Source organism: Microsporum canis, genomic scaffold, assembly GCF_000151145.1.
Source record: "Microsporum canis CBS 113480 supercont1.1 genomic scaffold, whole genome shotgun sequence".
NCBI lineage: Eukaryota > Fungi > Ascomycota > Eurotiomycetes > Onygenales > Arthrodermataceae > Microsporum > Microsporum canis.
The window spans coordinates 1,921,773-1,934,887 of NW_003299169.1; the positions used below are offsets into that span (position 1 = coordinate 1,921,773).

Consider the following 13,115-nt stretch of genomic DNA (forward strand, 5'->3'; position numbering starts at 1 on the left):
CAAAGTTTAGAAGTTGTTGACCAAAGCAGACACGTGACACACTAGGCAAACAGCAAGCTTACGTGATGCATCAGCTTTGGAGAAGCTGCTTTGCTCTTGAGCTTCCAAGCGGCAACAATCTCAACAATCGACACTTTCGCTTCTCCCCTGCATATTGCGTATCTGCGCCTGTATCATACACAGCGGGACGGGAATATCCTTGTTAGCCCATCGAACCGATCTTATTCTTCTGCAGCTTCTCCCACTTTCGTCGCCATGTCTACTTTAGAGGATCTCGACGACCTTGAGCGCGAGGACAAGAACCACAAAGATGACCGAAAGGATGGTGAAAAGAAGGGGGCAGACAAGGACGGGGATGCGGAAATGAAAGAGGCTGAAAAGAAAGAGGAAGAGGAACTCATAGACGAGGAAATTCTACGATCAAGCACAAGGGATATTATCAACAGACGGAAACTCATCGAAAACGACATGCGGATCATGAAGAGCGAATTCCAGCGATTGACGCATGAGCAGAACACGATGAAGGAAAAGATAAAGGAGAACCAGGACAAGATTGAGAATAACCGGTAAGTGCTCTTTTTGTATATTTCGCTGATAGGCGCCTAACGAGGTTGAAGACTAATTCTTACTACCTAGACAACTTCCCTACCTAGTTGGTAATGTCGTGGAATTATTAGATCTTGATGTGGAGGAAGAGGCAGCCGAAGAAGGCGCCAATATTGACCTTGATGCCACCCGTGTCGGCAAATCTGCGGTTATTAAAACTTCCACACGACAAACTATCTTCCTTCCACTTATCGGTCTTGTCGACCACGAACAGTTGAAACCTGGCGATTTGATAGGTGTGAACAAAGACTCTTACCTTGTTCTGGATACACTACCCGCTGAGTACGATAGTCGTGTGAAGGCAATGGAGGTAGACGAGAAGCCAACTGAGCAATACTCGGATGTTGGTGGCTTGAACAAGCAAATTGAGGAACTTCTTGAAGCCATAGTATGGCCGATGAAGGAAGCAGACAGATTTAAGAAGATTGGTATCAAGGCTCCCAAAGGTATGTCACTCTACTTTGGTTGGCATCTTGCATATCCATCACATTTGAAGTTTCATAGAAGCCATATACGTTCAGATAGCAGCTAACTTTATATGCAGGCGCCCTCATGTACGGCCCTCCTGGAACTGGTAAGACTCTCCTTGCCAGAGCTTGTGCCGCCCAAACAGAGGCAACTTTCCTCAAACTTGCCGGTCCTCAGCTTGTACAAATGTTCATTGGTGATGGTGCCAAGCTGGTACGTGACTGTTTCGCTCTGGCCAAGGAAAAAGCTCCCGCCATTATCTTCATCGACGAGCTCGACGCCATTGGCACCAAGCGTTTCGATTCTGAGAAATCGGGAGACAGAGAAGTACAGCGAACCATGTTGGAGCTTCTTAACCAGCTTGATGGATTCGCCTCCGATGATCGAGTCAAGGTTCTTGCAGCTACCAATCGTATTGATGTCCTTGATCCTGCCCTTCTACGATCTGGCCGTTTGGACCGTAAGATCGAGTTCCCGCTACCAAACGAAGAAGCTCGTGCCCAGATTCTGAGAATCCATTCCCGTAAGATGACGGTCGACGATAAGGTAAACTGGCCGGAACTTGCTAGGAGTACTGATGAGTTTGGTGGTGCACAACTTAAGGCTGTCTGTGTTGAGGCTGGTATGATTGCGCTGCGAAAGGGAGTCAATAAAGTGAGCCATGAACATTACGTCGATGCTATTTCAGAGGTAATGGCGAAGAAGAAGGATACCAATGTTGGCATATATGTTTAAAGCATATGTGTTTAGATGCAACAAGACTGATAACCATTTTTTGAGAGACACCGTCTCGCCTTTCCCTCTCCCTCTTAATCACCAGCTTCGTTTTAGATATACAGTTTTAACGTTTCTGCTGCCATGCATACTTTTGACTCGTAACCTTCCAGGTTCCACTGATCATTCTGGGAAATTTCATATTTTCAGCGATCAAATGACCCGAATAGTAGGAGAAAATTGATCGTATGCGTGTCATGTGCATATTAATTGACTAAACACTATAACTAAATATATATACACCTCAATCATACACATATCCTATCCCATAACAACACTTGGTGGTACATATTAGAGAAAAATATACATTAACCTCCCGATTGGGTAAAAGCTGGGTAAATCCGGGGGCAAAAAGGCAAGGTAAAAAAGGTGTTCGTGAAATAGACAATAAATAGTAAGAGAAACAGGGTTTATAATCAATCCAAACTCCAACTGACCAGACCAAATAGGAAAATAGGTATGTATACATATATAAACTGAAAAGGGCAAGTCAGCGGAAAATATCATTCACGCTGAGCAACATTGCTGAGGTGTTGCCTTTCTTAATACCTCCGATATAGCGTTCACGTTCAGCGTGACTCCACCACTCCTTGCCAGATTTATGGCTCTGGTTCCAAGAGCCATTGCACGTATCTCGGGCCCAGAACGGCTGATCTCCATTGCCAACTGTGGAGGGCCAGGCGGTAGGAGAGGTTGGAGTTTTGGGCGGCATAGGGGGATTGGAGCTAATGGATTTGGCGCTGGTGTGGTTACTACGTCCATTTGATCCGCCCCATACTGAGAAACGGGAGGACGAGGAAGTAGTTGTGGTAGCTGTCGAAGGAGAAGCTGTGTCATCGCTGAAGCTAGAGTTTGTATTGACTCGTTTAGAGTGGTGTTGTGCGGCAGGGAGGGGGGGATGGGCGGGTGAAGGGGAGCAATTGGCGAAGAGAGCGGTTTGGTTTGCAGCGAAGAGGTGTTTGTGGCTTATTAGACCGCCGTCTGCATCTGAATTAGGGATATCTGGTTTGAGGGTAAATCGTGGGGTTAAAGCGGTTGTATTGCTCTTATTTGATATCCCTACTCTGCCCATGCAGGCAGGTATCAGGAACTCTAGAATCTTGAGCGCAGGCGTCTGTGTTTTGCCATTATTGAGTGTGAGAATTGCTTCAGAGCTCACGTATCCTGGCTGTATAAGTACGTCGGGTGTTAGAAAGTCTTCGGAATGATCAGTGATGATGACTTTGACGCCTGCGTCGTTCTCTTTTGCCGCCATATCTATAAGCGCCTGGGAGCGTATACGCGCTGATGATAAGTTATTCCCCGCCGGCATTGCCAGGGGTCGTTTGGGAAGAGACCCATGAGAACTCCTGGGAAGATTGTGGCGATCTGCAGGAACCATAATCACTCCGTTTTTTGATGGCCGACAAACGTTCTGTAAAGCTCCCAATGGATCTATATCAAGCGGTGCACGGAGGCGTTCAAGGGACGGGAAACCGACGTGTAAGATACTCTGGGCCAGATGCGAGTTGGGCGTGTTTGCTGTACTCAGAACCTTGGAAAATGGCATAGTATCGATCTGGTTCAGGGCATCGGCGCCATTGGGTCCGGCGACATCCCAGTGGAGGTATTTCAGCGATGCTGAAGCAAGGAGTGGCTGGAATACCATTCCGCCCTCTGGGAGAGATGGAACGACGGTGGACTGAACTATGGCGAACCGTTCTAGTGATGCTAGAGAAGCGAGAATTTTCGATAGAATAAGAAGAGACGAAATGTTCTGCTCTATCAGAGCCAAGGACTTTAAACCCCTTGCCTCTGGCCTGCCCATATATCGTGCCAGTCCATTCTCCGTGACCCCCTGAAGGCCCTCGAGTCGAAGGGAGGTTAATGCTGGGAGAAAGAGTAACGTTCGATCTGTGAAGTTATCTGCTTCAAACCCTGAGACAGATAAGTGCTGTAGGGCAGGCAGGAAGTTGAACATCCTTAGAAACACGCCGTGTTCCAGTATACCCTTGGAATCCATGGAGTGCAGCACCATTGACTCAAGCTTCGCCCAGGACGTGTGGTAGCTGAGAAATTGATATACCTGGCCCTGGTCCAACACTTCGGTAGATTTATTCTGTGCTCGCTCCGTCACATCTGCATTTTGGCCAATTATCCAGGCATGTTCCTTGAGTTTCTTCCTCGTCGATAGCGCATGGGTAAGCCGGTCGAATTCGTGGTTATATGGTATTGAGAGTCCTAGCAGGCGTTCGAGGTTGGGGCAAACCATGACGACTGAGGCAACCAAATCCCGATATTCCTGTAGAACAAGATGCTGTTTCCCCGTCATCAGGGGGGCGTCCAACTCTGGCACTCTGAGTTCAAAGACCATGTTGGCCAGAGCCTTCCTCTCGCGCAAAGTTCGTCTAAGGAGCCTCAAACGGCTGCCACGCTTCCATTTGTACTTCTTCAGAGGAGCTGGAGAATCGCTCCCGTGAAGATGAATTTTGTTATATCTATAGCGCAGTATTGACTATTATTATTTCTGCAGCAACAGACGTAGTGTACAAGTTGTATGAAGTAGAAGAAAAGAAAAATACAAAAAAGCTTACAGTTTACCTCTGACGGCCTTCTCCCACGCTCTGTCTGTCAAGCTCAGAGAGTACAGGTCCCGCATGTAGCAGGTCAAGCAACCTTCCGTGCAAGAGCTGGTATGCAACGACCAGAGATGGGAGAGGATACATTCGTAGACCTCGTCTGGGAGACGATTGGTAAAGACCTGCATAGGCTTCTGGTCTGGCGGCGAGATCCTGCCATGCTTATAAGGGTAGTATGAATATCTGACGGTGGCAGGCGAGTAGAGGCTCGGGACGCTCGAATTGGCAGCCTGATTCGAGTAGAGAAGGGGGAACGTTGGGCTCTTGAGTGGAGGACGAGGCGGCTGAGGCGACGCTGGAGGATGGTGCGGAGGGGTAAACTGTTGATATGAGGCTGTATTTGAAGACATTCGCGATGTTCCGGATGGAACTGTGGTGACGACACTCATTCTTGCAGCAGATGACGGCAACGCAACATTTCTCTTCTCTGAGAGACCCCAAAAAAAAATTGCGAAGATAGAGAGGTACTTTGTTTGCGTGTCACCGGGTGATTCTCCAGCAGAATCGCGCAGGCTGCGTATGGTTTCTCTCTTGCACCACGTCTTTGAAGATTGGATGATGAGGTTGGAGGAGGATGAAATGGTATATACTGCGGCTTGTTCACCACTGCACCCACACTCTCTCCTCTCCTCCTGATCTACATCCTCCCGTACAGAGTCACTAGGGGGTCCCCAAGAGTAATACCCGAGCAGCTTGGACGAATAGCGCCGCGAGTTAGTGAGTTAGTGTGGTAAGACCTGCACCACCAACCCATGCGAACGAGAACTTGGCGATCAACCCCCCAAAATCCCCACAAGCCCAGGATGACAAGTCGTAATCCCTGGGTTGTATATCTACCTCGAAGCAACGAAGTTATATCTTTCGTTTGAGAAGAGTTTGCATAGAGCCATCATAAACTCACCCCATACTTCGGCTTTCTTTTTTTTTTTTTTTTTGCTTCTCACCGGTCATACAGAGGTATCCATACGGAATATACACTTTTGAGCCTTCGGGAAGGCAGACGAGAAAGAAGCCAGTCTGGCCCAACGCTGTCCTGCTGCAGAGGGCGCCTCATCGGAGCCTTGACCGAAGTTGACACCTTCTGACGTCCATAGCGTTAGCCCGGTCGACGCTTGACCCAGGGAAAAAAAAAAAGGGGGACCAGGTACTCTTAGTGAAACACGACGGCGGAACCCATCATGGCGATAGGTCCCTTGCAGCTGTCAAGCAGCCTTCCCCCTTGCTCCTCATCTCCACCCCTGGGTCCAACAACTAGCATTAACCCTCGTAAACAAATGCAGGGGACGGGGCATGTCCAATATGGGAGAACAAGACAAACCCATTTCTTGTCTTCAACCCTTCGCGAGAAACGACCCAAAAAAAAGGAAACAAAAGAAAAAAGGAGGCGTGGGCCCGGGCGCCCCCTGGTTGGCCAGATCGGGACGCGCTAGCGCAGGAACCGCGCGCTAGCGATGACTAAGCAGCCCCTGAGCCAGAAAGAGCGAAGATACTTTTTGGAGCTTTACTATGTAAGGGGAGTGTATACGGAGATGGAGAGTGTGAGAGGAGAGTACACATAGTACAAGGGAGCCAGTAACAGGCACGGAAGAAGTGATAAAAATAGACCTGACCCGTGGTGCATGAAAACTGCATGAAATAAATAGGGGAGGGGAAATAGTCCTAAGAATCAATAAAATGGATAAATATCAGCCTCCACCACCCACCAACCCCTTGGCTAACATGCAGGATGAACTTGAAAGGATGCTTGCTGGATCGTTAACAGACGAATCATGCCGCGCATTTTTGAAAAGGAAATGAGAGAGAAAATGAAGATGAGCGTATCTGGCATTTATGAAACTGGATTTGGAAGCAATATGGCTTGATAAATAAGAGAGAAAAAGAGTATAGTAGAAAACAAACAAGTAACGGAGTATAAAAAGTTCCCTCTTTGCTTTTTTTTTTTACTTTTTTTGTGCTGTTTTCTTTCTTTTTGGGTGGTGTGCGTGATCACTGTGAGTGAAACAAGCAAAATGGGGATATGGATGGGTAAGAGGGGAAGGCTAGAGCGCAGAGTCGAAATGCCCGTTAAACAAGGAAGGCAAGTGATGGGGGAAAGGGTAGTTGGTAGGAAAAGGGGATAGGCGCCTTGTCAGGATAAGTTGAGGTTCGTGTCTTGGGCCGTAAATAGGAACAGGCGGGAAGGGCGGAAAAGGGCGATACAAAAAAGCACAAGCATAAATAGGATGTGTTGATATGTGCAAGTGGCATCAAGTCATGTACTTCATGATTGGGGGCGAGATCAAAAAAGAATAGATAAAAGTTGGTACGAACGTAGGAAAGGTATGGGAAAGTAAGGCAGGCAGGCAATATTCGAAGGGATTTAAACATGTTTTCGTGTTTACTTTGTCGAATTCCCGCGTTGCTCACATCTCAAAGTGGTAGTCGTCATGGAATATTCCTGCATCTGCATCGCCATTTGATGTTGTTGCGTTCGTGCGTTCAACTCCGCTCATGCGATGGCTGTGGTCAGGGCCGGAGCTATGGCCTACGCCAACTCTGCTGCTGCCGCTGACCTTGTGAGGTTGCGCCCATTGATCGTGTTCGGGGAAGTCCTCTTCCATGTAGTCATCTGCCGGATTGCTAGAGTAATTCTCTTGGCCATGGCTCATATGGTGTTCCATCGAACTCTCGTTGACAAAAGTGAAACCCTTGAAGTTCGCTTGCATGCCCGGAGACAATGGTGTGCCAACAGGATTCAGCCCGTTCGCCAACGCGGCGGCTCTCGCGTTCAGAGACGCAGACTGCTCCAGAGCAGTGGTAAACTCCGGGTCGAAGTAAGACGTGTCCATGACAGATGTCAATGTTGGTTTAAAGGGAGGAATGACACCCTTGTTAGCCAGAACGACCCAGTCGATATCGTGGAAGAATGGGTGTGCCATAAGCTCCTTGGCGTCATCCCGGTAGCCAAGCCGGTGTTCAGGGTTTCGGTTCAGCAGGCCCTTGACGAAATTCCTCCCTTCAGCACTAAGGGCGTCGCGAGGAAACCGAACCTTGCCAAACGCGATGTTCTTGTACATTTGCTGGGTATCCTCGGCATAGAAAGGACTCCAGCCGCAACACATCTCAAAGACAAGGACACCCAGGGACCAGAAGTCAACCATTTTGGTGTATCCGGTTTCATTGAGCAGGACCTCCGGGGCAAGGTATTCTGTTGTACCACAGAATGTATTGGTGGTGTCGTCCTTGGTAAGATTAGCCTTTGAGAGACCAAAATCACATAGTGCGATGTGTCCATTGGCATCGAGAAGGATGTTCTCAGGCTTCAGATCACGGTACACGATATCGTGATCATGAAGATGTTGCAGGGCAAGGATCAACTCGGCAATGTAGAACTTTGCACGAGCTTCGAGGAATCGCCCTTCTTTCTGGAGATGCCAGAATAGTTCGCCACCCGACATGTAGTCCGTGACAAGGTATAGATCCGTAGGAGTCTGGAAGGAGAACTTTAGGCCAACGATAAACGGAGAATCCGTCATCGCTGTGCGGACAAGGATGTTTCTCTCTCCAAGGGTATGGGCGATCTCCTTCTTCTGGATAATAACCTTCTTGGACAAGACTTTCATCGCGTAAATCCGCTGCGTATCTTTCTTTCTCACCTGATATACCTGTCCAAACGTACCTTTTCCGATCAACTTGAGGATCTGGAAGTCGTTCGGGCCGAAATGTTTCTTGTCGGTCTTCTGGAAGCTCATTTGGAGATATATCTCTCCTGACACGGGCCCCTGACCGTGAGCGAGTGGCTGGAGAGGATACCACCCCGACAGCGTGGTACGGTCGTTTTTCAGGTGGAGAGATAGCTTCAGGTGACCAAGGAAAGCTTCATGGTTCGAACGATCATAGACAGACACGTCAAGTTCCGATTGATGGCCAAGAACGTCACTAAATATCGATCAGTAAAAGGAGGAAATAAAGGAAGGCATGCACGCGCAACGCACAAAACGGCATCATGATTCCACTGCGGATCAGTGACCTCCGTGGGTCCGTTACTATGTCCTCCATCCATCATGCTGTTATGGCTGCTCTGCCGACTTTTCATTGGGATAGCCATGGGCCGCCCGGAGTCGCTGTTGGACCGTTGAATCGGCACTGAACCCAATGCTTCTAGTCTGTTTCTTCCCGAGCCAGAACCAGGGCCAGCAAGACTACTGGTGTGACCGTTCTTCTCATCGGCCTTTGCACCCTTGGAGATGTATTCGTTCCACTCAAAAACGCAAACGACGTACGGATCAACGCTGGGACGCAATCCTCGCCCTTCAACTATCTTTACGGTTAGTTTGCCCTTTAAAGAAGCTGTTACCGGCACCCCGGACTCTTCTGAGGCTCCGCTAGATCTAGAAGAGGCCGAAGGCTTGCTGGATTTGCTTTTCCGCGCAGTAGACGATGTGGTCGAGTTTCTTCCCTGAATACCGTCTGGGGTGTTAGCATGGTGAGGTGGGGAGTGCTCTATTATCGACCTCGGGGGATCTCGTTTTTCCGCGGCATCGGTTTCATTGGACATCGCGCGGGGGGTGAGAGGAGGGGTGTTCTTTGTACGCGGACCAGCGGCCGCGCTGTCTGTCAGCTTTTCCAGATCCTCACAAGAACTGGAGATTGAGGTATGATGCTGGGAGGGAGACTTGGAAGATGATAGGGAGTGGGATTGTGAAATTGACTGTGAAGAAGGGCGGGAAGGTTTAGAGAAATGGGAGGCCATGACGGCATCAGGGGAGACACTGGAGACAGGAAAGGAAGTATGTCGTTTTGGCTTTTGCTTTTGTGAAGATTTGGAGAAGATAAGGTTCTTCAGGGCGCGATAAACCGAGCTCACTCCCGTATCGATTTCTGGGGCACCGTTCTCAGCCTCCTCGGTATCCCTTTGGGTGATGGAGCAGAATGAAGAGCGGGGAGGAGTCGGTAGAGGGTTGATAGCATCACCATGGCCGCCGCCACCGCTGCCCGCATCCTTGGAAGAGGCGAGGCACTCTTTAGCCGATATGACTTCCAGGCTCTGGGCGGTGGCAGGACGGGAGCATGGGACAACACGCGCAGGGTTCTGACCACGATCCAGCAGGTTGGTCGACTCAGCCAGGGAAGGGCAGTGTATAGGTTGTGATTGATGATTTGGCGGGTTCAGTATTACATCCGATAATATTTCCTGTGTCTCTCCGGTCTGCTGGCAATTCTTCCCAACAACAAAACTATCATCACTATTATGCTCCCCTGGGGTATGGCGGGCTGAAGGAGGCATGTGAGGAGGAGGAGGAGGAGGAGGAGGAGGAGGAGATCGTAGACTGGTAGGGGCTGAAGTAGAATCGGAACCGGCACGAACCTGTGCAAAGAAACTAGGCATGATCCCCGGGACGCGCTTGTCGGAGGGATCTGGCTGCGGCGTCGCAATCCCGGACGGTGTTGAGCCCATGGACCCTATCTGGTCCTGGGAGTCATCTCCATGCTTTTGGCTGTATATCGGACGAGGGTTAGCCATCTCGCCGGCTCAAACAAACAGCTGAAAAGAGTAATGCTAAAAAGGTGAGATGTGAAAGCAAAGAAGATCCTCAGCTAGTCTGCATCCTTTGAGGCTGACGGCTTTTCTTGCTCTGGGCCTGATGAACCTCCTTTTTTTTTGCAGGCCACCGTCACTGTGGCTATTGCTGTGACATCGAGCTGGGTGTGTGTGTGTGTGCATGTGTGTGTGTGGGAGAAAACGCCACCGAGCTGTCACTCTCTCTTTCTACCTCTCTTGATCGTCTTCTTCCCAGGCAGGGTCACGGATAAAGCGCCATCGAACTGGGCCGGCAGACGGACGATTGCTGTCCTGTTTGCCACCTGTATTCTTCCTTCGCGTGAAGAGATATAAGGGCTGTCGTGTCTCACCGAAGTATACAGCTTGATGTATACCACGGTCGCCGTTACGACCGTTGACACCGCAAGTAACCAGAGATAACAAGAGAAAGGAACAACAAGATATATAAAACAAGTAGAAAAGAGACTCACTTCTGAAGCATCGCTTGCCGCAACAGGTCTGCGTGGGCATGGGGATTCACTCCTCCAAACTCCGCCATGTCCTCTTCACCTTGGTTACCTGGTGTCCATCCACGAGCACCGATAGAGTGCTCTTCTGTGTATACTCGTCTTGTATATTCTTCTTCTCTCTTCGTCTTGTCTACTCAAGACAACCTCGCGCTGACGTCGTCCAGGGGGGGGGCGGCGCTGGTCCGGGGCTGGGAGGGGTGGTGGTGATTGGCAGCTGAAGGGGGGGGACCAGGCAGCGATGCAACCGGTGGCGAAGGCGAAAAAAGGGCTGAACCAACCTGATCGAACAAATCAAGTTCAGACCGCCAGACAAGTCGCTGCAGGTAAGAGAGTGACGAGGTGGAAAGAAGAGAAGAAGAGGGAGAAGAGAAGTAGAAGTTTTTTTTTTTTAGGAGGGAGGAAAAATCTTTCACAAGGGTGGAAAAGTTAAGTAGGGCGGAAGTCTCTTTTTATAAATACTTATAGAAAAGAGATCAAGAGAACAGCAAAAGTACGGCTTCTTCCTGTCTTTTTACCTCTTCTTCATAAGCTACATCCTCCTATGATGGTGTTTCGGACGTCTTGAGGGACCCAGAGAGGGGATGGGAGGCAAAGGAGGTCCGCTTGGTGGAGGGGAGGGACTATATGGAACCGATCCACAGGATGAAGAGAGACGAAGCCGAGAAGATGAAGTTGAGAGGAGAGAGAGAGAGAGAGAGAGAGAGAGAGAGAGAGAGAGAGGTCGAAGGAAGAGAGCTATCAAGAAGAGATATTAAGAGACGAGAACTGGATGGGTTCTTTTTCTATCTACTACTACAACCACTTTACGGCCCAACAGGCAGACGAAGCAGAGAAGCCACAGCCTCGGAGACGAGCGTTGCACCGGACCATCATACCTGCAGATATTTTATTTTTCTCTATCAGCACTTTAAGGAGCAATAGAAACAAGAGAAGAGTCGGATGATCAAGCTCGCCTCCAGGTTGTGCTACCACCGGCAAGCAGGACATCACCAGGCCGCCACGGTCGAGTATATGAAGAGAGATAGAGACAGGACAGAGGGAGGGAGTATAGAGGGAGGGAGAAGAGGGGTGACTTCAGCTTGCCATGGCACTCGCTCGTGGAGCGGTCATGTCTTCTGCTTCTCTCCCTGTGTGCTTCATCCCGAGTCAACGCGGGTGTAACTGATAACTGCCGACTGGGACACATTAAGAGTATACACACATCGTACGGAGTATACGGGGTAAGAAAGTCTCTCGGCATTGACATGTTGTACATGGTATTCCAGGTATACGCCCTGAAAAGAAAAGACCGAGGTTAGCAGCTCGTTACTTGTTTTTTGGTATATACATGCATGCAAGTACTCCATAGACATCCATACTCACATACCTTATATGCAACCAGACGCCGCGGGGTAGGAGATCACGGCAGTTACCAGTCATTTATTCCAGTACAGAAGAAAAAAGAGCCATAGAAGGAAAAAGAAAAGAGGAAGAGATGCTCGAGGCAGCAAGATGGATTGGTCCGGCAGATACCCATAGTACATGGCCATGCAAGTCGCATATTTCAGTCTCTGGGTTTAACTAGGCTGTACTGTGTACATCGCAGCAAGTATATACATGGGAGTCAAGTACCAAAGTCTGGTAAGTTACGGCTAAACGTCCTGCCCTGGACGATGATAAGCCAGAGAGCCTTGTACACCGGCAGCAACCCATGGAAAGAGAGTAGAGAGGTAAGGGGGAAAAAGGGCCGTTTCCATGGCTCAAGCAGAAGTCTTTTCTCTCTTTTGCCTCTTCGCACAGTGAAGTCGGGAGTTGTTTTGACGTGCTATTCATATCTTGTATGCTGTCCTATCGGTAATACTTCATCATCTTCCATCTCTTCATCTTTCATCTCTTCATCCTCTCGCTTCTGTCTTGCTTCTGTCTTGCTTCTTCCTTTCTGTGTGAATCTTTTTCTTTTCCTGAATAAGCAAATCTCACGTGATGTTATCCCACGTGACTGGAAGTTAAAGAGCTTGGAGGCAAAAAAAGGGAAAAGATGGAAGAAGAAGAAGAAGACAACAGGCTGCGATTCCCAGCGTTGAAGGGTTTACTATATTAGGGGTTCTGGAGCTTCGATCTCCAAGAGAAATGGCCCGGAAACACAGAGCAGTTGCAAGGGCAGCTGCCGCTTCAATAGGTAAGTTGGAAGACGCGGTTGGGTGCCGTCATATCTACCTCTACGTATCATGGATGTAAGCTTATATGTAGAATAGAATCCACGCCGCAACAGCTAGAAGAGTCTGATGCCGAGATGACAGGCATGACGACACCCCCAAAGGACAGTCGCGGAGACGAGGAGGAAGAGGAAGTGGAAGGAGAGGAAGGAGAAGACGGTGAAGGCGAGGGTGAAGGCGAGGGTGAAGGCGAGGGTGAAGGCGAAGGCGAAGGCGAGGATGGCGACGAAGAGGACGAGCGAGGGACACCACAGACACCCGCTGCAGACGCAGAGTCCGAAGGAGGCGCGCAGGATACACCCTCTCGCTCGAGCACGACAGGACGAGGAAGCAGCAGCATGCTGGGACGGCCTCGACGCCGCCGCATCGGCCGGCCGCCCAAGAACAGGCCCGCAGACTGGGA

General features: G+C 49.6%; 4 protein-coding genes across 4 annotated transcripts in view; 2 read left to right on the top strand and 2 right to left on the bottom strand.

Moving 5' to 3' along the window:
- Positions 1-255: 255 nt before the first annotated feature.
- Positions 256-1,809, top strand: MCYG_00710 (26S protease regulatory subunit 6A; the record flags this gene model as incomplete). The annotated part of the gene is made up of 3 exons (XM_002850560.1): positions 256-566; positions 637-1,052; positions 1,151-1,809. 3 exons carry the CDS (start codon positions 256-258, stop codon positions 1,807-1,809), a joined length of 1,386 nt encoding a protein of 461 aa, XP_002850606.1.
- Positions 1,810-2,338: 529 nt separating this feature from the next.
- MCYG_00711 (conserved hypothetical protein) lies at positions 2,339-4,855 on the bottom strand (the record flags this gene model as incomplete). Its single annotated transcript, XM_002850561.1, has 2 exons — positions 2,339-4,325; positions 4,422-4,855. 2 exons carry the CDS (start codon positions 4,853-4,855, stop codon positions 2,339-2,341), a joined length of 2,421 nt encoding a protein of 806 aa, XP_002850607.1.
- Positions 4,856-6,868: 2,013 nt separating this feature from the next.
- On the bottom strand, positions 6,869-9,903 carry MCYG_00712 (serine/threonine-protein kinase sck1; the record flags this gene model as incomplete). Its single annotated transcript, XM_002850562.1, has 2 exons — positions 6,869-8,384; positions 8,729-9,903. 2 exons carry the CDS (start codon positions 9,901-9,903, stop codon positions 6,869-6,871), a joined length of 2,691 nt encoding a protein of 896 aa, XP_002850608.1.
- Positions 9,904-12,626: 2,723 nt separating this feature from the next.
- The window catches only part of MCYG_00713 (nuclear localization protein), a gene marked incomplete at both ends in the record, with an annotated part of 2,013 nt that continues 1,524 nt past the window's right edge, over positions 12,627-13,115 (top strand). Inside the window, 2 exons of the mRNA XM_002850563.1 lie at positions 12,627-12,675; positions 12,752-12,986. Of these exons, the coding sequence (XP_002850609.1) occupies positions 12,627-12,675; positions 12,752-12,986 (284 nt within the window). The remainder of the gene's footprint in view (positions 12,676-12,751; positions 12,987-13,115) is intronic.